The following is a 27600-nucleotide window of genomic DNA, read 5'->3' as shown; positions in this document are numbered from 1 at the left end:
TCTACATTTATACATTTACATTCATTCAACAGACACTTTCATTCAAAGTGACTTACAAATGAGAAACAACACGAGCAACTTGTCAGAGACAAAATCTTCTTAGTGCACAATGCCAAGTTTCCTATAAACTAGATCAGTAAACACACTACAACAGACATGAAATGCACAAAAGCACAAGAGAATGGTTGTGGATTTAAGTGCTTTGAAAGACATGGTTCTTCAGCTGTTTATCATATGCACAAACACAAAGTTTATTTTTCCTCTGAATAGAGTAACTTCTCTCCCTTTCATGTTCTATGTGACTGTTCATGTCCTTGACATTTTGTCCTTATAACTCATTTGCCAGTCTGTGATGTGTTACTGCTTCCTTTCTGTCCTGTTCTATATGTTTGTATTCAGTCCATTTATATCCTCCCTGTATTCTCTATGGTCAGCTCGGCAGACTGACTAAGAAATTCTTTTGCGATGATGGATCCTGAGAGGAACAACGAAAACTCAGGAGAGAGACACAAAAGAGAAAAAATAAGAAGCGATATGTGAGTCTCCTTTGGGATTTACTTCTGACAAATACTCAAACATGCAAATACACAAACACACAGTAATTAATTTCATGTGTAGCATCTATTGATAAACCACCACAACAGTCAACCTCATAATTCCCTCAGTAATAAATTTACCAATGTGAAGAATCCATAATGAGTTCTGATAGTCCAAACACATCATGTCCCTCGGCACCTAAGCAAGCTCACATGCTGATGCTTTGATAAACCAAAAAGCGAAAACAATTCAATGGTAGGTCATAGAACAAAACATCATTTGAAATAGCGAGTGGCTTATGAAGTGTTTGCGAACCAGCTTGAGTGCCAGGAGCAGTAATGACGTGCTTGAGTTTGACACTGATATAATGAACCCAACACTGAAGACTCTTCATTCTGCTTGAGAAAGAAAGAGAACTGAATGTTTTATAAAGTTCTTAACTCTCATAAGAGCTTGTGGCACAGCAAATAAAACACATGCTCAAGACGCATTGAAATACAGTCAGGGTTATTATAGTTACCTCAAACTAAAACTAAACGCATTAAAAAACATTTGTGTCACTTGAAATAAAACAAATGTTAATTCAAATAAAATAAAATATTTAACATTATATTTCATTTTAATTCATTCAGAACATGGTTTTGAACAATATATCTGTTGTTTTATAAATTAAAATATATATTTTCACGTTAAGATTTTAAGTTTATATTAAAGTTTTGCTTGAAAAGTGTCGAATAAATGCCACTTGGTTTGACATTTTGCTATATTTTGCAATGTCATATATTCTTGATTTGTTTGGTTGTCCAAATGCTTCTTGGGGCCACAGTAGATCTAATAAAAATGTATGTATGGCAATAAAATAAAATAAAAATAATTATATAAAATTATATATATATATATATATATATATATATATATATATAGTCACAATAACAGAAGGAAAAGACACAGATAAAACAACATTGTTTTTATTCACAGGAAGTTCAATGAAGCAGCATGGTAAACATGGAATTCAAAGTAGCAGGTTTGCACTTTGCTTGATCATTCACAGTTCTTTGTTTGTTGCAGGTGCTGACTGGTGTGCGGTGCAGTACTGGAAGGATGTGAAAACGGACTGAAGACAGGTAAGTTTCCAAGGTGAGTAGTTGGGTAAGTCTTTCCATTGGCCTACGAGACCAGGCCTGGTGCTGTGAATGGCACTGAGACTGTGACATATATATTGGCCTACATTTAAATGATAAAATAAAAACATGTATAATAAAAATTATTTGTTCGCATCTATTATGTGCCTGATCAGTTAAAACCTTAACATGATAAATTACAGTTCTCTGCAGCATCGCAGTCCCAGACCAAATCTATTGACCTTTCAGCCCGACATTCAGTACCTAAAGGATTCAGCAATTCTCAGATGATCTGGGAAGGGTTGTGTTATCCCAAAGGTCATGACGGTAGAATCTGAGAAGGACATTAACCAAATAGACAATCTTTCTGGCTCAGAACCACCTTTACTTCATTGGAAATATGCAAAATGTGGTTACTTTGGACACTAGCTCTGGTATCAGCACCCTGTTTCTGAGTAAAATTTAAGAATGGATCCAGAGTCCAACTACTATTACTCTCAATTAAAACCACCAGCATGTTCTAGATTACAGTGCGGTCGCGCTGCAGCAGTGAGCAAACCACAGGCAGGGAACATTACACTCTGCCATTTATCATCAATACCTCTCTTCACTCCTGTACATTCCTGGGTGGCCATCACAGTCAAACACAAACAGGCCATCCTTTCCAAAAATGAATTACTCAATATGATGTTATAATTTAAAGTCATTATGCAGTAAAAACTGACAATTCTATATGTGCACATCATCATTTTTTAATTCATGCGCCCTTTTTCATCTTTAAATGGAAAAAACTTCCCCTCCCTCTTACAGAGACATCTCTTTTCTGATGACGTGTTTACTAGCGCAAGGGGCGTTACAACCTGTCACTCATATGCAATAGCAAACCACACCCAAACAATTAATTCCTGAGGGACAAAATGAAGTCCCACCCAACATTTTTTCTTGTTTGTGAAGCCATTTTACTCAAATAAGCATGGCCCTGTCCCAAACGGCAAACTTCATATGCACTTTCAGCCTCATGGCTGATTTATAGTTCTGTGTCGAACCTACGCCGTAATCTGTGTGTAGCACGCGTAGCCTATAGCGTAGCCTGACGTGCACGTCTCCAAAAATGTAACAACGGTCTGCTAGAACCCCTCCCTCAGGTAAAAAAAAAAAAAAAAAAAAAAAAAAAAAAAAAACCCTGCAATAACGTCGCATTTCCGCTTGCAACGTAACTACACTTCAATATTTAACAACTCAAGCTGTAACAAAAGTCGCTGTCTATTTGCCACCATCACTGCTTCTCCGACAACGTACACAACAAGCTGCTTCTTCTTTGGATTTTGCCTTGATACCATGGGATACAGCATTAATATGCCTATGGACACTGCCTACTAGAGGTCTGCATGTGTAATTGCACATCAATGCGGACAACGACGCAGAAGTATAAATAAAAACCAACGCATAGCCTACGGCATAGAGGCTATGGCGTTGGTCCGATGCAGAAGTATAGAACAGCCTTTACAATGGCTGCTGCGTGTGCATGTCTGTTAAGTCTATGAAACCGTAGGGTTTGTCATTTTAAGTTTCAGAGGGGTGCTCGTGGGCGCCCCCTTTGAGGTCGTTATTCGCCCTCGATGCGCACCTTTCCCAAGCCTGCACTGAAGCGGGCAGTCAAAATGGCATTACGTCAAGAAAGTGTGGACTCGTAGGAAGACCGCGAGTGTTTAGTGTGCCATTTGGGACAGGGCCAAAATAGGGAAGAAAAGAATATCGCATCTTCCATTTTATTCAACTATAAACATAAACTTTAAGAACAAGTACTTAATTAATCCATAATCAAACAGATTCCTATAAAATAACTAATAATTTAAATAGGTATTTATATAGTTTCAATTATATAATTTTATAAATTATATATGTGGTTATAGGTATTGCGGTACTGCTGCTTCTTCTATCTTTTTCTATCCTTCTATTACAGATAATGGTAATCAGTTCTGTCCTTTGTCTTTTTTTTAATAAGGCTGACAGCAGCAGGACTGCACAACATTCATGTAGAGGGGGGTTAAAGCTTTAACAGCACCTCTGGAATGGCTAGAGATCAGTGTGTCATGCCCTACAGCAGCGACAACTTGACCAGCTGCATGTGATGTGGGCTGCCGTTTAATTTTATTTCACGCTCAGGATCTGAGTGCTACCTCTCACACGGAGGAGAGAGACAGACAGACAGACAGACAGACAGACAGACAGAGAGGAGGTGAGAGAGATGAGAACCACAGATGATGGAGTGGCTGTTGAAAATAAGGAGATGAAGAGAGGAGTAAAGAGAAAAGGATGGAAAAGGATTGGTTTTTGATGGGCAAACAATAAGAAGGTTTAAGCAAATGAAGGTTATGAACTTCAAACTATAGACATCACACTGTGCACAAAAAAAAAAAAAAAAAATCTTAATACTGTCATAATTAGTCTTTGGCAATTAGTTTTTTCATGATTTAACCAGGAAGTAGTGAACCATGAAGTAGTGAGGTAATTTATGATTTCAATGAGGTACTAAAATAAACTTTCTGAAGACATTTAAATGAACATATCACTTTGAGAATGTTTAGATATTTTTTACTGGAAAAAATCTGATTAAGAAAATGAGTTTTTGTAGTGCAACTAAGGGAGTGAGATTCTCCATAAAGACAGATAAATTATTAATATCAGACACACACATGAACCTGGAAGAGCTAAAATAAGACCAGTTTTAAACTTTCTTGCATTAATGGTCCTGCACTGTTTGTGCTACAGGTTTGATATATCATTGCATGCAAGCACCACTCATTTTGTCTAATCATAATATAAAAACCTAGTTATTTTCTAATATTTCCAGTATGGTTAACTGTGAACATTAATATGGGTTCTGTTGAGTTCCAATAAATGCCAATCACCATTCTAGTTTAAACTACTTGCATTTATTCCAAAGTGACAGGTTACATAAAATTAGACCATACGGCCAAGAAGTACAGCATCAACTTAAAGTCAACAATAATAAAATGAGAACAATTAGCCCATTGCGAGGTATCTATAGAATACACCAGCTCCTGTGTGGATCCAGGCTCTTACAAAGATTTCAGATGACACCAACCCCTGCAGGGGCTTCAGATGCCAACTCTGAATCAGCATACAAAACTGCCAAATTTCCTATATATTGCAATCATTCAAAACTCTTAGTACTAATATCACAACAGATCATCAAAAGTGCACTTTTTTCAAACATTTCAGCATATTTTCAATTGTGTTAGCACAATACACAAAATCACAAAGTATCCTTGTCACTACACAAAATAAGTGTAATCTATATAAATGTTTCATTCACAGTAACTGCCTTTCATAATGCTATTATTAATAAAAGAACATACTCTTGTATTTCGGTGATTAAACTAAATGTTCTCATTGCATATCACAATGATCTTGTGTTTTGAAACAGTGATTATGTAGAATGAAAGGTCCCACTTTATATTAAGTGGCCTTAACTACTTATATTTAAATTAATCATTTGATACAATGCACTTATTGTGTACATACATGTTTTTACATTGTACTCAATACAATACCCACCTCAATAGCAGCAAAAGTGTTTTGCAATTCAATATGAACCCAATAAGTACACTGCACTTTTTTTTAATGTAAGTACATAGTAGTTAAGGCCACTTAATATAAAGTGGGACCGAATGAAAATGTGTACTACTAGAATGAAAGCATGAGATCAGGTTTTGAAAGAATGACTAGTTGTGTTAGAAGTGTGATCAGTTTAGATTTTTGTATTAAGAGTTTTGAAAATGTACACCTTACTTGTGAAAATAGTACCAAAGCAAAAAAAAAAAAAAAAAAAAAAACTAACATGCTCATTGTTCTGCTTAAGTGAATACATGATGTTAGCTAACTGTACGATTTGTATTATCTTAGAACCGTACATTTCTGCCATAAGGACATTACTTTGACACCGTCACCTGATAACACATTACTCTTAATTGTAACATAGAAACATGCATTTTCTGTGAAGCTTCTTTAAAATGATATGTATTGTGATAAGTGCTATATAAATAAATGTGAATTGAAAAAAATGTAGTGAATAAAAAAAAAAAAAAAAAAAAGTAAAAACCAAACAAGCATGCAAAACAGTACTGAGTTATACAGCAGCTTCTTATTATCAGAAGAACATCCCAGACATACTTCATAAGTATTTACCAATGAACTATAGAAATTGAACTGGAATTCTTCAGCTGAGTTGAACCTCATACTGTTTCCGGAAACAGTCTCCAACAGGAAAGAATTCCCAGCAGCGTTCCTGGAACATCTTCCACACGTATGATTCCTGTTGTGTTACAGAGTGTAGCGGTCAAAATATTTTAAAACATTAAAATGTTTTCCATTTTTAAAATTGGTGAGCATAAGAGACTTCTTTCAAAAACTTTTTTAAAAATCTTACAGACCCCACACTACTGAAAGGTAGTCTATCTCAAAGATCATTTTTCAGTGGTATCACATATTACTTTACACATCTTTCACTCTGAAACTGTCCATATATCTTTTTTCAATAAAGATTCATGACATTTGAGAATACAAATTGTACCTGTCCAGTATGTTCTGTAACATCCTTATTGATGAGGTACATCAGAAAGAACCTAAAGGGCAAACAAAACACAAAACAAATGTTATCCATTTTCACCAAATAAAAATAGAAACAAGATTTATTATTATTATTTTTTAACAGGCTAATCTTTGTTGGTATTGTTTCTTTAACTTTAGGTCATGATTATCATGATTTGATTAACATGATTAACAATATTATGTTTTTTTGGATCCAGTACTTTGGTAATACAATGGTATTGTTTAAAACATGAATTTAAAAAAATACCATGGTAATTTGTGTAAATACAAAATTATAAGAATATGTAAATCATTCATTATAATATTTCATTACCATTGTGGCACCACCACAGTACTTTTTTGTAAAATGACATGTCTCTGTCTCCCTGGCCAGCTTTACAATAGACTTATTTTCCACCAGTATACTGATCTTAGAACTATGGAAGTTTGTTTCCGCCATGGAATAAAACAATTTAAAAGATAATCACAACTTTTTAATCTTACAATTTTGACTTTTCTTCTCACAATTGTGACTTTACATCCTGCAATTCTGACTTTTTTTTCCCCCTCACAATTCTGACTTTTTTTCTCTCAATTGCAAATTTACATCTTACAATTCTGACTTTTTTCCTCACAATTGCACGTTTATATAATGCAATTCTGAGAAAAAAGTCTGAATTGTGAGATATAAACTTGCAATTCTGAGAATAAAGTAAGAATTGTGAGTTTATATCACAATTCTGACTTTATAACTCGCAATTGCGAGTTTATATCTTGCAGTTTGGACTTTGCAACTCGCAATTGCGAGTTTATATCATGCAATTCTGTGGAAAAAAACTCAGAATTGCGAGATGTAAAATCGCAATTGCAAGCAAAAATGTCAGAATTGAGAGATATAAAGTCACAATTACCTTTTTTATTTTTTATTCAGTGGTGGAAACAAGCTTCCAACCAGAACAGCCTTTAAAATTGACTGAAAAACATGATGGAAATTAGGCAAAAGTGACCTCTGTCCTTCTTCTTAGTTCTCTAGTACTCACAGATAGTTGGCCAGGTTGTGTTCTTGCAGTGTGTGTGACTCGAAGCCATGGGGCACCGTGTCAAAATACTCACTCCCAATGCCACAGATAAAACACTTAGTCTGAAGCAAAAAAACAGACTTAATGGCACTCCACATGCACTGTTTAATTATAGATGATCAATTAACATAAAACCAATGTCTAGTCCAAAGACCGTCTGGCAGAGATTAATGACGTATTTACTAACAGAGAAATAAAATATTAACTCACAAGTGCAGTGTAGCTCTGATTTATAATTAAAGAAATGTTTGGTTTTTGATAAATTAATTCAGAGTGTTAATTGGAACACAAGTCAACAGGCGATGTAGCGTGGTGCTAAAATAGTCAAATCTGAAGTTAAATGAAAACTCACCTCCATGTCCTCTTTAACCTGCTCCTGCCGGTCTCTCAACTCGCCAAATGCATCAATTATCAGACCTTTCAGATGGTATGACAACAGAGCAATTCACCAGTCACAAACACAATTAGGTTTATGCCAAACATTTGAATCATGAGTATTATTTCACCCCACGCATCAGACACTCCTCTAGCATCACACAGTCCTCAGATCTCTTCCCATAAACCCCTCTCAGCATGTGAGAGCGTGATCTTTTAATGAAGCCCTCCAGCGCTGCTCAGCATGACTCGAGTTAGAGGACAAACTAAATAATCAAACCCAAACACTTCGGCTCATTGTCCTTATTGAAATTTGGAGCACATATCAGTTTTTTGCCATTTCACTAAAATGACTCTCACAATATCTCTATCACTCACCCTGAATGATGGCTAGGAGGATGACGATGACGAAGAAGAAGAAGGTGATGTCGAAGATGATACGATAGAACTCAAACTCGTCACCAGCTGGGTCTTCGATTTCATCTCCAATCCCTCCTCCGGCTCGCACACCAACGTACATGTGGAACATGTAACACTAAGCACACATACAGGTGTATTCACTTTTTTGCTTTATTCATGCACCAAAACAGTAATACATTTGTTTTATATAACCATTTTCCACCAACTCTCTGATTTAAACAGGGTGTTTTAACCTTTAAGGACTCTAAATGGATTCTGCTATGATTGGCATTAACATTTTTATACGTGTAATGAGTGCTAGGCTGCTGAACACTGAATGGGAACAAAATTTTATTCATCAAGGATGCATTTAATAAATATTTTTAATTCAATTACCAAAAATTCCTGAACAAAATGTATCACGGTTTCTACAAAACTGTTAAGCAGCACAACTGTTTTTAACACTAGTGATGAGAAATTATTCTTCAGCACCAAAACAGCATATTAGAATGATTTCTGAAGAATCATGTGACACTGAAGACTGGAGTAATGATGCTGAAAATTCAGCTTTGCATCACAGGAATAAATTATATTTTAAAATATTTTAATTTAGAAAAATGTTTCAAACTGTAATAATATTTCACAGTATTACTGATATTACTGTTTTTTTGTCAAATGAATGCAGCCTTGGTGAGCATAAGAGACTTTTTGCAAAAACATTAAAAATCTTACCAACCCCAAACTTTTGAACGATAGTGCTTGCATGTTTCTTACATCAATACCATGACAATATCTAAAACTTGATAGGCAGAGGGCTACTCACTGTGAGCATATCATCACATTTCATGTCCACTGGTTCACCATCCTCACTCTTGTTGTAAAACTTGCGGAAGAAGTTAAAGGCAACCACAGTGTAGAGATACACGACCACGGCCAACAGTCCCACTGTCAAAACCAGCTGAAACACAGACAACAGCCTTTCATTTCATCTTCGCAGATATACAGTGACCCAAAAATGTGGACAGTGTAACACTCAAAAATGCATGAAAGTTGTGACTTGAAGGTCTAAACATATTTTGGGGCCACTGTACATACACACAGAAACACACACACAAATGTAGTACCTGTTTGCCATTATGTGTAACAGATGACAGTATGGTGCGCAGTGTTTTGAAGCCCATGGCGATGTCTAGCAGGTGCGCAGCGAAGAAAAAATTGTTATAATGACCCAGAACTGACACAAACATATACCAGGCCAGGTAAAGGAAGGACTGAGAGAAAAGCAAAACACAATTTCATGTTAGATCTGGCTCACTGATTGCCAGTTCCTTCTGTTATAACATGTTTGAGTGTTCAAAGAGTCAGGGATCTTACATTGTCAGTTAAAACCACTCCCAGCTTCCATATTTGGTACTTCACATCAATGGTGTTTAACCTGAATCTGTGAAAACATGAGAATGATTTATTTGATTTAATTTAAGCCTTTCACAACGAAACACTGCTGCCATCATCTGGCATTCAGTGAAATAATTTTTTCATCGTCAGTCTGAAGATGAACTGATTGGCCTGTTTCACAGAACAGAAGCTGGATTAGTTGGTTAAAGTATTATAATAAATAAAAGAAGAGTAACTCACAGGGCAGTGATGGCACCCTTTTGTACAGGTCTCTTCCTCTCATGAGCCTCTGAGCTGAAGTCCAGAGCAGCTTTATCTAAACCTAGAAGCTCACTGACATGTGCCGATCCATACAGCTCTCCATATTTCGCCATCACCTGCAGCACGAAAAGCAATAACAGAATGAATCAAAAACAGAAAAAACAGTTTGAACCAGCAGCTCAAATAATACAGCTTACAGTACCACATCAAGGGAATGGATCATTATCAGTGGTACTGAACCCAAGCATTATATTTGGCACGTAATTCATCCAACACTGTTCATACTGCAGAAATGAATGATATCTCAATCCACGAGTCTTATTGTTGAGAGGACTGCTGTTGCTTTTCTAAGCCACTGGACTTACGATTTCCACATGGCGGATGATAAAAAAGTAAGCATCCCATAGACTGACACTGAAAGAAGGACTTAAGCCCGAATGTCACAGAGCAGGGTGGGTCAGCAAATAATCACCTAGAAACCACTCAGAACACCCTAGCAACTGCATAGCGACAACAAACACCAACAACACAATGTAGGAATCTCTTAAAATACTGCAGAAAAATAAAAATAAAAATGTTACTAAAAGAAAGAGCAAAAATGTAGTTAAATGGTTAATTCACCCAAGAATTAAAAATCTGTCATTAATTACTCACCCTCATTGCACTTTATTTTACAGTATGTGCACTTTTATTGTACTTACAGTTTACTTAACCACAAAAATACTGAGTAATGTAAGGTAACTACATGGGTTAAGTTAAAGGATTAGTTCACTTTCAAATAAAAATTACCCCAAGCTTTACTCACCCTAAAGCCATCCTAGGTGTATATGTCTTTCTTTCTGATGAACACAATCAGAGAAATATTAATAAATATCCTGACGCATCTGAACTTTATAATGGCAGTAAGCATTACCAAACAAGTTTTTGAATACGGAAGGTGGTCTGGCGGAAGCTAGATATTTTACTTCATAACTTCACGTTAAATATGGTTTACACAAACACATCGCTTCACTTCAGAAGGCCTTTATTAACCCACCGGAGCCGTGTGGAATGTTTATGATGGATGGATATGGATGAAGACACTTTCTTCAGCTCATACTCGTTTGGTAACACTTAATGCCATTTATTAATATTTCTCTGATTGTGTTCATCAGAAAGAAGAAAGTCATATACACCTAGGATGGCTTGAGGGTGAGTAAAGCTTTGGGTAATTTTCATTTAAAAGGTGAACTAATCCTTTAAGGTTTAGGGGTGGGTTCAGAGTTAGTACCTAGTTATTACCCAGTTAGTGTGTGCATAGCAAGTACATAGTGTGTTCATGCGAAACAGGACTGTAAAATAAAGTGCTACCGATAACCACTCAATTCATATGGGTTAGTTTTATAATCTCTAAATAAACTTTTTGAAGCATCACAGTGGTAGTTGCGTAGCTGTCAAAAGAAAGTACAGAACTGGCTCAGATATTATTAAAAATATCTTCATTTGTGTTCCGAAGATGAACAAAAGTCTTAAAGGTTTGGAACGACACAAGGGTGAGTAAATAATGACAGAATTTTCATTTCTGGGTGAACTATCCCTTTAATAATAAAATTAGGATTAAGAGTTATTAAAAGTTGAGATACTTTTATACTATTTTTAAATGGTCAAAAACTGTTTTGAAAGTATATTTTAGAATTGACATATCAGTTTAAAAAATACCATGAAACAGGAAAAAAAGAAAATGTAAAAATGTGTTAATATTAAAATTAGGATTAAGATTAAAATTTAACCTTATAATTAAGACTATAGGAGTGTTAGAGCTGTAAGATACTGTCATACTATGATGTTCTTAAATGTTTTCGAAAGTAACTTTTAGAGAAAATATTTCATTTGTTTATCTTACCTTCCTTTTCACAAATTTATCCCAATAATTACTTGGGTATGATCTGAAAAACAGCAAAGAAGAAAACAGAAAATATTACTGAAGAGGTGCAACACTTGTACTGTGTAGGAGTGATAATTCCGCAATCACTGTTGAATTTTGAAATTCATAGAAGATCAGCTATTGTTTCATAGCTTATAATGTGAGCCTTTATGAGGCAGTTATGCAGCTCTTACGGTGTATTAATGACCATTCTGTCCCACTGGCCTTTAATGTCATCTTCAGAAGGTTGTTCTGTAATGTAGAGTCCGTCAAACTCCAGTTTACGAGCCAGCTCCTTCTCACGCTTAAAAATTACTAAAGGAACCTGTCAAGGGTCAAATGATGAAAAAGGTAGTTGGATGTTTTATACGCCTGTGACCAGATAAAACAAGCTGAGATTTTTAAACCTGGAAATGAACAAAACATTTTTTATTTGAAAAATAATAATAATAATAATAATAATAATAATTATAATAATAAAACAAAGGTAGAATTATAATCCGAAATGAATAAGAAATAATTATGATTCAAATTTCTAGGTCACTAATCTTTGTACAGACGGTCAGATGTTCTTGTTTCCATTGAAGCACAAGATGCTCTTTGGATAATCTCAAATCATACTGGAGAACATGATTAACAGGTTCATGCAGCTCAAGTGCAAAATAAAGTGAAAAATAAAAGCATTTTCAATACTGGTTTCAGACTTTGGACCCACTGTACATCTGAGAGCATTATTTAGTACATCAAAGACATATGCTTAGTTTCACTAAAAGAAATATAGTGGGTTACTTGTACAGACACAAAATTGTGTGTGTGTACGTTTTTTGTGATTTATGAGGACACAAATTTGTATAATGGCATGGGCATTACACTGGTATTACAAAGTAAACATGAAATATGAGGACATTTCATGAGTCCTCATTTTTAAAAAAGCTTTAAAAACATACTAAACAATGTTTTATTAAAAATGTAAAAATGCAGAATGTTTTCTGTGATGGGTAGGTTTAGGGGTAGGGGTAGTGTAGGGGGATAGAATGTACAGTTTGTACAGTATAAAAACCATTACGCCTATGGAATGTCCTCACTAAGATAGCAAAACAAACCTGTGTGTGTGTGTGTGTGTGTGTGTGTGTGTGTGTGTGTGTGTGTGTGTGTAACCTTCAGACAGTAGTAGCCGATGATACAGCAGAGTGAGATAAGTGTGTGCAAGACAGCCAGGATGCGAAGAATCATTTTCATGTAGCCACTGTTCTCTTCTAGTTCAAAATAAACTTCCTGTGCACTCTTGGTTCTGTTGTCACAAAGAGCAATCTCCACATTTTCACCATCACCAATGGTCGATGAAGCCTAAATAAAAATATTGTTTAGATGTTATTGGTCAAATTAAGGTGTGAAAAACATGTCTGGAAAAAGCTGGTTTGAACTGGTCTAGCTGGTCTCCCAACCTGGGCAAGCTGGTATTCAGTCATTTTGGCTAGTTTCCCAATCCAAGTGGCCTAAACACATCAAAACAGACCAGCCTGACCAACAATATTAAAGCTGATGTAGCAGAGAAATCAATTCTTACCTTGTAGAACAGAAGAATAAAATTGATGGCAAAAGTAAGGAACAGAGCCAGCAATCTCATGTTGTAGAAATTTCTTGCAAAACAGTTCTGCAGAGAAAAGACATACTACAGGTCATCAGATCACATATGGGTTTTCAGAACCATATGGCTAAACATCTGTTAGTACAGTGTGCTTGTATTGTGCAGCTGGAAAACAACAGAGACAGAGAAATAAACATACCAGCAGTTTGGTCTTCTGAGAGCAGATAATATTCCAAACAGCTGATTCCTTGATTTCAGTTTCATCTGGTTTTGAAGAGCTAAGCTTTCTAACTCTCCGTTTAGACTTCTTTTCACTTTTATTTTTATCCTCATCCCTGCAAAATTTAAATTCAATATCTTAGGCTTGTTTCACATTGCACTCACAAGTGGCACATTATTATTTAGATGGCCATATTAACAGGTTACTGCATTCACTCTGCCCACACAAGCACTGTAAATGTTTTAGTGCAGAACCTATTTTTGCCAGTATAGCACACTGAATCCAGAAGTGCCTTGTATTCACCTATTTGCATCTAGAGTACAGTATGCACTTTCTTATACACACTATAGTGGCATTTTATTAAACATCAAAAAATGAGGTGATCTACGTACACAGTATGGTTGAGTATTGTCATGGTCATGTTTAGTTTCTGTTTTGTTTCGTTTTCATTAGGTGTGTTCGACTTCAAGCGCCACTGCACAGACCGATCGGTCTACGACATCAAAGTACCATGAGAGAGTTTAGAGAACAGACACTCTGTATGCTTTCAAATCACTTTTCGTGATAATTTGATGTCATACACTGATCAGTCTGCTGCTTCAAGTCAAACACACCTCGTGTCACCATTTGCCCAAGTTCTAGTCATTCATTCATTGTCATGGTTTCTAATTCATCCACACCTGTTCCCTGTTCTGTTGATTACCTTCCTTGTGTATTTAAGCAGTTTTCCCCTGTTCTTCGTCTTGTGTTAACGTTACATTAGATGTGTTTGCTCTCTGTTTATTAAATATATTGTTTATATGATTCATTCTGCATCACGCATCATCCTTTGAATTTTACTACACGGCAACCCACAACAAGTAGAATATATAAGCAGATTTCCAGATTTGATTCAGATTTAGAAAGCTCTCACTTTCACTCAACTTGATTCTGATTCATTTGGCTAAATTTAATTTATAATATCAATTTTGTTTGAACATTACCATTTAAAAGTTTGGGGTCAGTAAGACTTTTTCAAATGTTTGTTTAAAAAAAAAAAAAAAAAAAAAAAAAAGGTATTTTATGCTTACTAAGACTGCATTTATTTAATCAAAAAAATACACTAAAAACAGTAGTATTTTGAAATATTAGTACAATTTAAAATAACTTTTCTATTTTAATATATTTTAAAATGTAATTTATTTCTGTGATGGCAAAGCTGAATTTTCAGCATCAGTCTTCAGTGTCACATGATCCTTCAGAATTCATTCTAATACGCTGATTTGGTGCTCAAGAAACATTTCTTATTATTATCAATGTTGAAAACAGTTGTGCTGCCTAATATTTTTGTGGACACCATTATACATTGTTTTTTAGGATTCTTTGATGAATAGAAACTTCAAAAGAACATCTCGGGTTATGTATGTAACCCTTGTTCCCTGAGAAGGGAACGAGACACTGCATCAGTAACGACACTATGGGGAATACCCCTCAGAGTAGCGCGTCTGAAGCATGAATGAAACTATTCCAATCCTGATTGCGTCATGACATGTGACAGCATACACGGAAGCTACAAAGGTATGCCGGCACACAACAGAGTTAGATTTTGCGAGGAAGCAAGTCGCTCCCAGACATGAGGAGGTGTGGGGCACAGTGTCTCATTCCCTTCTCAGGGAACAAGGGTTACATAGGTAACCCGAGACATTTCCTTTTCAAGGAAACTGCGTCGGTAACAACACTCTGGGGAACGAATACCCACTATGCCACACCAAACACGTCTGTCCTAGTGTGAAGCTGAAACAGGTACAACTTAGAAGGAGAGCACCTGTGCACCTGGCGTAGAAGGGAGTTGCAGACTATAAAATCTTATGAAGGTGTGCGGAGTGGCCCAGCCAGCCGCATCACAGATCTCCTGAAGGGGAACCCCTGAGAGGAGGGCTCTAGAGTACACCATGCCCCTAGTAGAACGAGCCCTCAGGGCCAAAGGTGAAGGCAGGTTGCGCACCTGATAGGCCAAGGCAATAGCCTGAACAATCCAATTACTAACTGTTTGCTTAGAAGCAGGGAGCCCCTTCTTTGGTGACCTAAAGCACACCAACAACTGGTCTGACTTCCTCCTCCCGCCTGAGACAGCAGGTCCTTCCTCAGAGGGACCTGCCAAGCGGGGGCCTGCCAGGAGTGTTATGATGTCTGCAAACCATACTCGGGCCAGCCAAAAAGGGGCTACTAACAACAACTTGGCCCCTTCTCTCCGGACTCTCTCCAGAACTCCCGGGAGCAGAGCGATCGGGAGAAAAGTGTACAGGCGTTGCCTCTGCCACGTCTGTACTATGGCATTAGGTGAAATCTGGGCATCAAGGAAAAACAGGCCAGAAGGCGAAATCGGGGCATCAAGGAGAAAAGCCCTGTCCTTTTCCTTGATGCCTGACAGATTTAACCAGAGATGTCTCCGTGGTTACCATTGCTGCCATGGAGCGACCAATGGCATGAGCCGTCTCTTTGGTAACACAGAGAGACAGGTCTGCAGCCCTACGAAGCTCAGCAATATCTTCAGGTGTGTTGGCTCATCGCCCCCATCAAGATCTTTAAGAAGATCAGCCTGGTATGCTTGCAAAATAAACATGGTGTGCAAGCGCGCACCTGCCTGACCCGCAGCCATATTAGATCTGCCCACCAAAGATGAAGAGTTTCTACAGGGTTTGGTGGGCAGCACCGGGGCTTTAAGAGATGACGCAGCGTCGGGTAAAAGAGAACTGGCCAAAGTCCCTTCCACCCTTGCGGCATCATCCCATAGCCGTTCCCTTTCGGCCCCACATTATCACTGTAATAAAGCACAGGGGAGTTGGACACACGAGAGGAATAGGGTCTGTTCCACGATTTGCACAACTCAGGAAAGAACAGCAAGTCCCAGCGATGAGGCTGTGCATTCTACGTCAGGAAGTGCTCATCCATCTTGCTTTTTGTTTGTGCTTCCTGTCTTTCACATGGCCAGCTGATGTTAAGTCTAGCCACCGCACAAGTCACAACCTCAACGAGCTCCTCATAATCAGGGACATGAAGCAAGCTCGCTACTTCAATGTCCTCCGCTTCAGTGCTGAAAACATCCACCTCCTCAGAGGCAGATATTTTAAGCATCGGGCTCTCACCCCACTCAGAAGAAGCCACCCACGGGTGGGCTTCTGCACAGGGAGGAAGAGCATCAGAGCTGGCCAACGATGACCAAGAACGTGCCTCAGTAATCTCGATCTTGTTTGCCAGCTCTCTCTGCGAACCCCAGGATCTGAGATGCCACGCCGCTTCAGCGGACGCGAGACCCGAACCCTGGGGAATGGGTGCCTGGCCAGCCTCATCAAACACATCCAGGCAAGAAGGCAGCACTCACAGCAGGAGTTTCTCACACTCGCCTCAAGGGCTGCTCGAGCATGCTGCGCTCCCAAACAGTGTACACAGAGCTGATATGTGTCCCCGCCAGTCAAGAATCTAGGGCAGGGATGCACACACCAAGCTAACTCTGTTGTGTGCCGACGTCCCTTTGTAGCTTCCGTGTATGCCATCATGTTACGTCATGACGCAACACCAATCAGTATTGGAATAGTTTCATTCATGCTACAGAGACCCTACGCTGAGGGGCGTTCCCCATAGTGTCGTTAACGATGCAGTGCGAGTTCCCTCGAAAGGGAACAGCATTTATTTAAAATAGAAAATCTTTCATTCAAAAAAAAAAAAAAAAAAAAAAACAACTTACTGACTCCAAAACTTTTGAACAGTAGTAGTGTTTATGTATGGGGCCTCGCACATGACATGACGTGTGAACAATTTACAATTTTGTTCCCTCGATTTACTAAATCGTGCGCATGATTTAGCCTATTCATATGCGGGGCTCCGTATATATATGAAAGACATTATCGCTCTGCTAATGCAGTAAATTGTACAAATTACAGTTCTATAGGGCAGTGTTTCAAACTGATTAAAAAAGGCTCATGAGACGTTTCAGGAATCAGACTACAGTCGTGACCAAAAGTTGAGAATGACACAAATATCCATTTTCACAAATTCTGCTGCTTCAGTGTTTTAAGATCTTATTGTCAGATGTTACTATGGTATACTGAAGTATAATTCCAAGCATTTCATAAGTGTCAACGGCTTTTATTGACAATTACATTAAGTTATATGCAAAGAATCAATATTTGCAGTGTTAATCCTTTTTCCAAGACCTCTGCAATTCTCCCTGGCATGCTGTCAATCAACTTCTGGGCCACATCCTGACTGATGGCAGCCATTCTTGCATAATCAATGCTTGGAGTTTGTCAGAATTTGTGGGGTTTTGTTTTTGTTTGGGTTGATTCTCAGCCAAGGGAGTGGGCTCACTCACAATTTTGCCTAAGAACACAGCCATGAATGGTACAAAAACATCCTCCGAGAGCAACTTCTCCCAACCATCCAAGAACAATTTGGTGACGAACAATGCCTTTTCTAGCATGATGGAGCACCTTGCCATAAGGCAAAAGTGATAACTAAGTGGCTCAGGGAACAAAACATCGAAATTTTGGGTCCATGGTCAGGAAACTCCCCAGACCTTAATCCCATTGGGAACTTGTGGTCAATCCTCAAAACAAAAACCCACAAATTCCCAAAAACTCCAAGCATTGATTATGCAAGAATGGGCTGCCATCAGTCAGGATGTGGCCCAGAAGTTGATTGAAAGCATGCCAGGGAGTAACAGGGAGTGGGAGTAACAACAATTCTCAACTTTCAACTTTTTTTCAACTATTTTCTTTGAAATGTTCAGGGACTGGATACCATACATACTCAAGGGTCCAATTGAGAATATTCAAATCTCTTTATATGTTCCCTGAGCTTCCTGTGGGGGAAATTAATGATACACTTGAAAGCAGAAAATCTGTGGTATTCCCTGTTAAAACAACAGTATTTTCTGTTGTCAGAGTTTTATCTTTCCCCAGTCTGAAGCACTTACAAAGCTTTCTCAGTCTCTGAGTCCTCCTCCTCTTGCACCTCATGAAAATCCTCACAGATTTCAACCTGTTAACAAATCAGACATACAGTAAATGTACATAAATGGACAGACTAAAGGGACTCAAATGTTCACTGTTTGGACACAAATGCTTAAAGTGGATACAACATCTGCTTACTGAACACACATATCCAAACAAATGTCAAATTATTGGACAAAAATGTTCAAAGTGGACACAAATGTTAACTTAGTGAAGCACCATTGTCCATTTACAGCTTCTTTTTAATTGCTTTGGTGCAGTTTTCACAAGCAATTGGTACATTTTCAAAACTCTTAGTACTAATATCACAACAGATCATCAAAAGTGCACTTTTTTCAAACATTTCAGCATATTTTCAATTGTGATAGTACAATACACAAAATCACAAAGTATCCTTTTCACTACACAAAATAAGAGTTTCATCTATATACTATAAATGTTTCATTTATAGTAACTGCCTTTCATAATGCAATTACTATCAAACTTTTGATTTGCATCTCTTTTCGTTCAGTTTAATACATTTGTCTATTATTTAATTCAACTGATCTTAATGGTTAATCAATGGATCATTTGGTACACCTATAGATTTATATATATATATATAATAAAATATATATAATATATATATATTATATATATATATATATATATATATAATTGATTCTATAGGCATAGTTTCAATAGAAATTGTTTGTATTTTCCGATATGGATAACCAAATGTAATGAATAAGCAATTTATCTTAGATGATGACCACATTTTTCAAAATGTGTGTGTGGTCCTGGTAAACACTGCATTGTGAACTAAATGTCCCAACAAGGAAGGTAATACCAGTAATTTTAGACCTTGTTTGGACATTTTTTGGTCCCCATGAGGAAAACAGTTTATAAATCATACAGAATGAGGGTTAGTGTAGGGGGATAGAATATACAGTTTGTACAGTATAAAAACCATTACGCCTATGGAGAGTCCCCGTAAACCACTTGTGCATGTGTGCGTGCGAGAGAGGTGAGAGAGAGAGAGAGAGAGAGAGAGAGAGAGAGAGAGAGAGAGAGAGAGAGAGAGAGAGAGAGAGAGAGATACACAGATACAGAGGGATTTGAAATTTGTGAACACAAAGCAGGACAGAGTAAGGGAAAAGAAACAGTCAATGACTGTGCAACATCAGACTGATCAGAGATGCATCAAAAGAAGGGAGACAGATGGCATCGTTTTACATTATGGTATGCCATGTGATACTGTAAACAGATTACTATAATAGAGACTGCCATTACTGTAACTCACCCTTCATCTGTAAAGATCAACTACAGTATAGATTTAGTCATATGGTACAGTGAGAACATTTACTGTATTGGCGGCAAACACTGTTCTAGCACAAAACCTCATGACTGTGTCATACTTTACACCTTTTGATAACACACTGAATAGATACTATTACAAACATTATGGATTTTATGTCAATTATGTAATTTAGGTAATATAAGAGTATTTTCTAAGGTGGCATCTGTAGCCTGTGCAACTGTAATTATTTCAGAAACGGGTGATTTGAAACATGTATCTTGCATTGTTTGCCATTGAATGAACTGATTGTTAAAAGTACTAAACTGAAAGAGGAACATCCTGTTGTGTTTCAGTGATTAAACCAAATGTTCTCATTACATATCACAATGATCTTGTGTTTTGAAACAGTGATTATGTAGAATGAAAATATGTACAACTAGAATGCATGAGATCAGGTTTTGAAAGAATGACTAGCTGTGTTGCAAGTGTGATCAGTTTGGATTTTTGTACTAAGAGTTTTGAAAATGTACATCTTACTTGTGAAAATAGTACTAAAGCGAATAAAAAAAAATAAAAAAAATATGCCAACCCTAAAAAACGTCCACTTCATGGGCACAATTGTCAAAAAATTAACCAAATGGATAGTAACTAATACCATGAATAGAAGAAATACATTCAAATTTAACATGTTTGACATTTTAGTAAGTTGACAATGGTATACTCTAGACTATTGACCTGATATTTGGAGGTGTCTCCACTTGACAATGTGTACTTTCCTCCCTCCTTCTTCAGACACAAGCCGAAAATATCTGTGAGGAGCTGGGGGTCCCTGGACACTGCAGACAGATCTAGACTCATGCCCCTAAGATTACCGCGAGACGAAAATGCACGTGTATGGCACGCGTTACTCTCTATGACCGCTCCTTCTCTGAGCCCTATGGCCTCAACCATGGTAGGATCCCGAAGGTCACCTAAAAGGTCGACTAGCTTCATCTCTTTAGCCACATCAATAATCCATCCGCTTAAGAAGATGTGGTAGAGCAGATAAAGGCAGAACCAAACCAGGCCTAAAAAGGCACGAGTGATAAACAGCAGAACATTGTGGAAGAAAGAGAAGATCGCTGAGATAATACTCCTAATGGTTATCCTCTTTATGTGTTTTCTGATGTTCCTTAAGGAGAAACACCTTGAGTCTTTGGTCATCCTGTTGTCTTCTGCAAGGTTTTCATTCAACTCTAATTTGTTTTTCTCCTCATTGTCATCTTTCACTTTCAGTTCATCTCCACTCTTTGAACCAGATATTTGTGCAGCAAGCTGCATTTCAAAGATGGTGTCTTCACAGAAGTTGACAAATAGCTCCATCTTTTCCTTCTCTCCTCCTTTATTCACGACATCGAAAATGAACTGTTGTTTGCTCTCCTTAACCTGAATCGAGAACATGCCTTTACAAAGATTTGTATATGAAACACATTAATAGACTACAAAAGCACATTGGCAAATGATCGTTTAATACCTGTGGTTTCTCCCACTGAGTGCGGGTGGATTCACTGATCTCAAAGTAGACTCTTTCTATCCGTTTCCCACTGCCCAGGATTTCGATCCTTCCCAGGTGAGGATGGAAATACTTAAGAACGCTGTCCGCCAACTCCAGGAAATTCTGCAATCGGGCATCACTGGGCATGTGCTCGGACAGATTGGTCAGAAGAACCGCCATGTTGAAGCCTATCTCTTTGGCCGGTTCATGAAAACGCATCACAAAGTCAGGGTAATCCAGCAAATCGCTTTTCGCCATTTCTGCGCAGGATAACAGAAATTCAATCTCCGATTTAGAGTAGCGCTTGAACCCTTCCATGGCTCTGTGGAAGTCCTTCTTGGAAATGAGTCCTCTGCCCTCTAGGTCGTATTCGCGAAAGGCTTCAGATGATGTGAGGTCTTTGAGTTTGAGGAACATATCAAAGAATTTGAGGATCATCTCCACATTGCTGGACGATTCTACCAACATGTCTACCATCTGTTTGCCAATGGTCCCATTCACCACGTTTCCTAGAAACACAAATTAACATTTATGTGCCTAAAATGTCTGTAGGACACTTACAGTAGGGCTCTTTTAAACTACGGTACGGCATCAGAATTGTTCATTGGGTTGGGGCGAAAGTGGGTTCATATGGTCATGTGGTTCATATGGACGGCAATACGGTTTCACAGTTGGTATGAACACAAGCTCAAGTGTTCTGTAAAAATTTCAACCCAGACTCATTGGAAAAATGCTTGCGCCAACATTTCTGCAAAATATTACATTGCTTCTTGCAGGTTTTGCAACACTTGTGATTATTACTCAAAGTTAAATCAAAGTAAAATGTCCTGTGAGTGGTGGTAAAAGTGCATTTTGTTTTATCCGAAACAGATGAATGTGAATCTGGCAATGTATTATGGTTTTTGTTGGCATTAAATCAGCTCTGAAATGAAATGTCCAGTGGCGCTAAAATAAAAATAAATAAAATAACATGCCAAATAAACGAAATGCTACCCTAAACTTAACCAATAATGTTAAAAAAAGCAAATGTGAGATAAGAAATGCATTTGCTAAAAAAAAAACAAAAAAACATGCCATTTAGCAAGCTAGCTTCTACAAGTATTTCAGCACTTTTATTAAGTATTGTGACGGTACCAGGGTTCCCTTTCGAAAGGGAACTTCTACTCTGCGTTTGCAAACTCTATGGGGAACGTCACGTGACTCGGTGTCTGAAAGCCAACTATCCAATAACTCCAATGCCTATTGGCCGGCGACAGCCTATGACGTCATACGGCGCGACCCGGAAGTATAAAAGGCGCGCCTGGGGAAGCAGTCATTATCCATCATCTTTCGGGACTGTTTGTGTCTTGCCACTGTCGTGTATAACTCTGCTATACTTGTGAGTACATCTCTGGTTATGTCTGAGGACAAACGGAAACGTTTTAGGAAGTGTGCGGATCCATGCCCGAGATTTTTGACTCCGGAGGATTCGCACACTTTGTGTGTACACTGTCTGGGAGAAGAACACGCACGGACAGTGCTTGAGGGTGCTGTCTGTGAGAGTTGTGAGCGTTTTCCCATGAGAACGCTCCGTTCCCGCCTGGCCCTCTTCTCAAGGGAAGAGGCGTCAACATCTGCGCCTGGTGGGTCCGGCCCTGCTCGTGCCGAGGCAGAGCGGAGGCTGCACTCATGGGGCTCGCAGGTGGAGCTCGCTGCCAAGTTTGAGAGAGGTGTCACAGTCTCTCAACCTTTGGCGGCGGCTGGCGGGGATGAGCTCCTGGATGACGATGATGTCTTATCTCTGACATCATCGGATCCAGGAGCGAGTGTTCTTCTGGCTGCTAGCCCCCGTGAGCAAGAGATGGCAATGGAGGAGGAAGAAGTTGTGACTACTTCTTTCTCCAAGCCTCCTTGCCCAGCATATGCCGAGTTATTGGAGGTTGTGGAGCGCGCCGCCGGCAGGCTGCAGCTGCCGTGGGAGCGCGCAAGGAAAGAGCCCGTTCGCGGCAGGTTAGACGAACGGTTTCTTTCTGACCACAACCCCGTAACTCCAGTGAGCCTTCCATTCCTTCCAGATCTTCACGTAGAGATCAAAAAGGCATGGAAGAACCCATACTCGGCCAGAATTCATCCACATCAGCGGGGGAATTTCGCTGATGTGGAGGGATTAGGCCAGCATGGGTATGTGTCGCTGCCGCCCATTGATGAGACGTTTGCCAACTATCTCGTCACGGGCAGGGCACCGACACTGAAAGCTCCGGTTCTGCCGTCCAGACCCCTTAAACTGACATCTCGTCTGAACGGCAGAGCATATGCTGCTGCAGGTCAGGCTGGCGCGGCTTTGCACACTATGGCGGTGTTGCAAGCCTACCAGGCTGACTTGCTGAAGGACCTGGATCAGGGGCAGGGTTTGTCCCCTGATGCGGTGGCTGAGCTGCGCCGCACCACAGATCTCGCTCTCCGGGCCACCAAGCAGACGGCCGCCTCGATTGGGAGATCGATGGCGGCCATGGTGGCCACGGAGAGGCATCTGTGGCTGAACATGGCGGACATCGGGGAGAAAGAGAAGGGCTCTCTCCTCGATGCCCCGGTTTCGCCAACTGAACTTTTCGGCGGCTCCGTTGAAACGGTTGTCGGAAAGTTCAAGGGGGGGGGAAGGCGCGCTCAGCAGCATACAAAAATTGCATACCGCTCAGGTCCGATCCTGGGCCCAGACAGCCGGGAGGCCCTGGCCCATCTCGAGCCGAGGCTCAGAGGCAGATGGACTTAAGGGAGGTGACTGATCACCGGCGCCAGCAACGCCGCTGATTGATCCCCTCTCTTGGCGAAGGTAATTCTACATCTGCCTTCGGCCCTCTTCCTCGGCCTCCCGGGCGTTTTTAATCACTGTGCATGTTCAGGACGACACCTTTGAACAGTCAGGCTGACGGCTGGGCCCATGATGAAATTTTTCTGAAGGCCCGCCTTCTGGCTTGATAGTGAAAGGGTTCTTTGGGCTTCTAGAACCATGAATTTCATCCTTCCCCATTTCAAATAAGTGAAGGAGGAGTCTTTGGTCTTCGAGCCACAGGAAGGTAAGACAAGGTCTGATTTAATTATTTAAATGTTTGACCTTGTGTTGTTCCTGTATAATTTCCTGAACATGTAACAGTAAAATGTGAACTATTTTGGGGTTTTTGGGCAAAACTGGAGTGTTGAGACTGACTGAGCAGGCCACAAAATGGCTGCTGCTTAGTTTTCTATATATGAGTAGCCTCTCGGCTATTTTTCAGTATAGTTTGAGTTGGCACTCATTACTTCAGTTTATATGTCTACGGCGGCCCTAACCGGCCGCCTGACATTTTAGCTTTGAGCTTCGCTTTATTTCTCTCATCATGAGACTTGGAAGTGAAGATCAGGCTTTGTTATGGGCCTGTTGTAGTGTATAGGCCTATAGCTTAGCGGCCAGGCTAGAGCTAGGTGATGTATGGTATATGAAGTAACCCCATATGTATTTACTATCCTTTCAGGATGTGTAGTTCCTAGTTCTGGCTTCCTCCCGAGGGAGTTGTTCAGGCCATATGCCCAATTATCCCCTTGCTTGTGTAGGTTCAATTGTGAGTTTAACAGCTAGGTTGTAGACTGTTTTTGACCCCCTGATGCTGTTTCTCAGGTGGTAGGCCCTTATCTTCGCGTAGATAAGTTATGCAGGGGTGTGCTAGGCCCCACTTTCTAGAACTTTCATGCTAAAGGAAATTATTTTCTTCTGAGCCACTTGATGTTTTGTATTTATCAAGTTTGAGTTGACGTTGCTAGTTTTTAGCCCCTGTCCTCTAGGGCTTAGATCAGATCTGAGAATCTGTACAGTGACTGTTTTTCCTTTCAAAGACAGCATGTATATCAAAGTTTGTGTTACTTTGAGTTCTAGACTTTTGCCCTACATTTGTATGTGAGCTTATTTATGCTGCCACAGGTTAGCACCTGCTCTCATAATAGCAGGCCCTTTTGCTGTAAAGTGGCCTCTATTTGAGTACATGGTGACTTATATTCCCCAGTTAAGAGGTTTTTTGTGCCACTGAGTGCATCACCCGTTGGATTGCATACTCAGGGTAGTTAGAGCCACTTTTTTGATGAAAGTTGGTATCTAGTAGCTCCCTTTTTGGTGATCTTGTTAACAGCCATATTGCATATAACTCGGATTGTAGGCCTTACGATATTCGGCCTCCTAGTTAGCAGTTGTTTTACAATGCTGTTTAACTGATCATAATATGCTCACATATTCTCACAGATTTACGCTGCCACAGGCCCTGCCACATGTCTGTTTGAGGTAGTAGGCTTGTATTAGCCTCCTTAGACCATGTTGGTTTTGTTTGGTTCCCTTTAGCCGCAAATATTTAGGGTACATTGCCTGTTGGAATGTATAGCCTAGCGCAGGTCGCAGTTAGCTTCCCATAGCTATTTGGGTTAGAGCTGGTTCCCTGTAGCTTGGTTCCCTTATATTCACGAGCTTAAGCCACGTGTTATTGAATTGGCAGGCCCCTTCAGGCCTCCTTTTTTAGTTTACATGATGGCACAGTTTGTGTTTTTTAATCTGTGAGCAGGCTGATCGCCACTTGATGCTAGAATGGAGGACCCTTAAGGCCTCCTTTTCTAGTCGACTTGTTGGCAGGATGCCTGGGAAACCATGCCACCATCGGCCACGCCTCATCGCTGATGGATAGGCCCTAACAGGCCTGTTCACGATGTTCGGCAACGTTTTTCATGTATCAATCATCTTGGAAACTTCTAATACATGGCCTTTGGGTGGTATGGTTATGGTAGCCACTTGCTGATGCCACGTGTTTACTAAGGCAGGCCTACTGCGGCCTCCGGTGTAATATGTGGAGTTCAGTCATGTACTACTCTCGCTGTGAGAGTAACAAGGTGCTTTTACCGAGTATTCCCAGTGGCTAGCCCCTCAGGTTGATTATGTTAGTGAAACCTTACAGAAGGTTGGTTTAACCTACATCTGCCTCCCTGAGTCTGATTCTAATCTAGTTGAGCTAAGAGCCACCTAGCGCCTAGGGTGGATCTTTTGTGCTCCTGGAAACGGCCACGAGACTTACGCTGTGTGTATTAGAGGTTGCAAGGCCTATGGGCCGCCTTTCTTGAACACACTGGAGTATGTTTGGGTGTATTTCTCTTTGAGAATTATCTGTATACACTTTTGTTAGCCAGAGGCCTAAGTGATAAATCCAACCTCCTTTTTGTCTGGTTGTTTATTGTCCTTGGGGCCTAAACACTGCCACGAGCTGATGCCACGTGTCTGTTAAGGTCATAGGCCCCTCCAGGCCTTCCTTAATACGTGTTGGCGTACGCTGCACTCCTCTTGCTTTAAAGAGTAAAAGGTGCTTTTACTGAGTGCACTGCTCGTTGGGTTGTGTTAGGTGGATTGTCATGCGGGCACTTTGCAGCCTCTTATGCTGCCGTTGAAGTCGTCTGTCTACCCCAGAAAAACAAGACAGGTGTTCAGGGTGGCCCTTAAAACCAGGCCACTTTCTGTATAAGACTTCTGTTTCCACATAACTACTATCATGCTGTAGGCCCCTCCCCGGCCTCCATGAGTATGTGCCCATTGCATGGTCTACCTGTTAGGTGAGCTTCGTACTTCCCTTTTAGGGTTACGTTTGTAATAGTGCTTAGCTCCCTAAGCTGATCATAGTGGTAGGCCTTAATTAGGCCTCCTTCTAAGATTCAGCCTCAGGCTGGTTTGTGCTCCCCTGGATCAGGGTTCTCTAGCGCACAGCCTCCTCAGTGCGTTAATTAAGCATTGAGTAGATCCTAGGATGAGTGGATTGTACTCCTCTCAATACAAGGGTTCCTAGCACTTAGCTGAGTTCCGCTCTCCAGGATGCCCGTCTCTACGCGTGGGTTTGAGTTTGTTTCTGCCTCTTTGCAGTCACTCTTACTTACTATCTTCTATGAAGAATGCGTTTTAGAGGCTCTGTATTCAGACAGGATTGGCCAAGACTAAGTTTGTCTCGTGACAGACCAGGTCGGCCACCCTGGTGGCATTGGGGGTGACTTCGTTCCCCTCTAGTGACTGGCTGAGGTTACCTTCGGTTCCTTGGCCACATTCCCTTAAAGGGATCGCTTTATCTTCGGAAAAGCTGGTTCCAGATGCCTTAGCAGCTTCTGTAGGACCTCTAAGGAAGGCCTTCTTGAAGTTCAGCTTGGGCTGTTGGCCAAAGGGAATGCTGTCACTGACAGCCTGGTGTGACCCGAGGGGGAGTTGCCAAGCAGTTCTCTAACTGCTCTGGAGCCTTTGTCTCAGCCATATTTCTTGGCAGGCACTCTCCTCAAGCAT

General features: G+C 39.8%; 1 protein-coding gene across 3 annotated transcripts in view; it reads right to left on the bottom strand.

The window, feature by feature from the left end:
- Window positions 1–4572: 4572 nt before the first annotated feature.
- The window catches only part of ryr2b (ryanodine receptor 2b (cardiac)), a 140397-nt gene continuing 117369 nt past the window's right edge, over window positions 4573–27600 (bottom strand). For all 3 annotated transcript variants that reach the window (XM_051867334.1, XM_051867335.1, XM_051867336.1), the window contains 17 exons: window positions 21276–21805; window positions 20498–21187; window positions 18447–18511; window positions 13472–13607; window positions 13252–13338; window positions 12843–13031; window positions 11879–12009; window positions 11664–11706; window positions 9761–9897; window positions 9500–9566; window positions 9250–9396; window positions 8949–9083; window positions 8105–8261; window positions 7704–7768; window positions 7313–7413; window positions 6256–6307; window positions 4573–5997 (listed from right to left, as the gene is read on the bottom strand). In XM_051867334.1, coding sequence (XP_051723294.1) covers window positions 5902–5997; window positions 6256–6307; window positions 7313–7413; window positions 7704–7768; window positions 8105–8261; window positions 8949–9083; window positions 9250–9396; window positions 9500–9566; window positions 9761–9897; window positions 11664–11706; window positions 11879–12009; window positions 12843–13031; window positions 13252–13338; window positions 13472–13607; window positions 18447–18511; window positions 20498–21187; window positions 21276–21805 — 2828 coding nt within the window. In that variant the 3' untranslated portion in view covers window positions 4573–5901. The remainder of the gene's footprint in view (window positions 5998–6255; window positions 6308–7312; window positions 7414–7703; window positions 7769–8104; window positions 8262–8948; window positions 9084–9249; window positions 9397–9499; window positions 9567–9760; window positions 9898–11663; window positions 11707–11878; window positions 12010–12842; window positions 13032–13251; window positions 13339–13471; window positions 13608–18446; window positions 18512–20497; window positions 21188–21275; window positions 21806–27600) is intronic.

This window comes from Ctenopharyngodon idella, chromosome 17, assembly GCF_019924925.1.
Source record: "Ctenopharyngodon idella isolate HZGC_01 chromosome 17, HZGC01, whole genome shotgun sequence".
Lineage (NCBI taxonomy): Eukaryota > Metazoa > Chordata > Actinopteri > Cypriniformes > Xenocyprididae > Ctenopharyngodon > Ctenopharyngodon idella.
The sequence above is the reverse complement of the archived record's forward strand: the minus strand, read 5'-3'. Positions and strand labels throughout refer to the sequence as shown.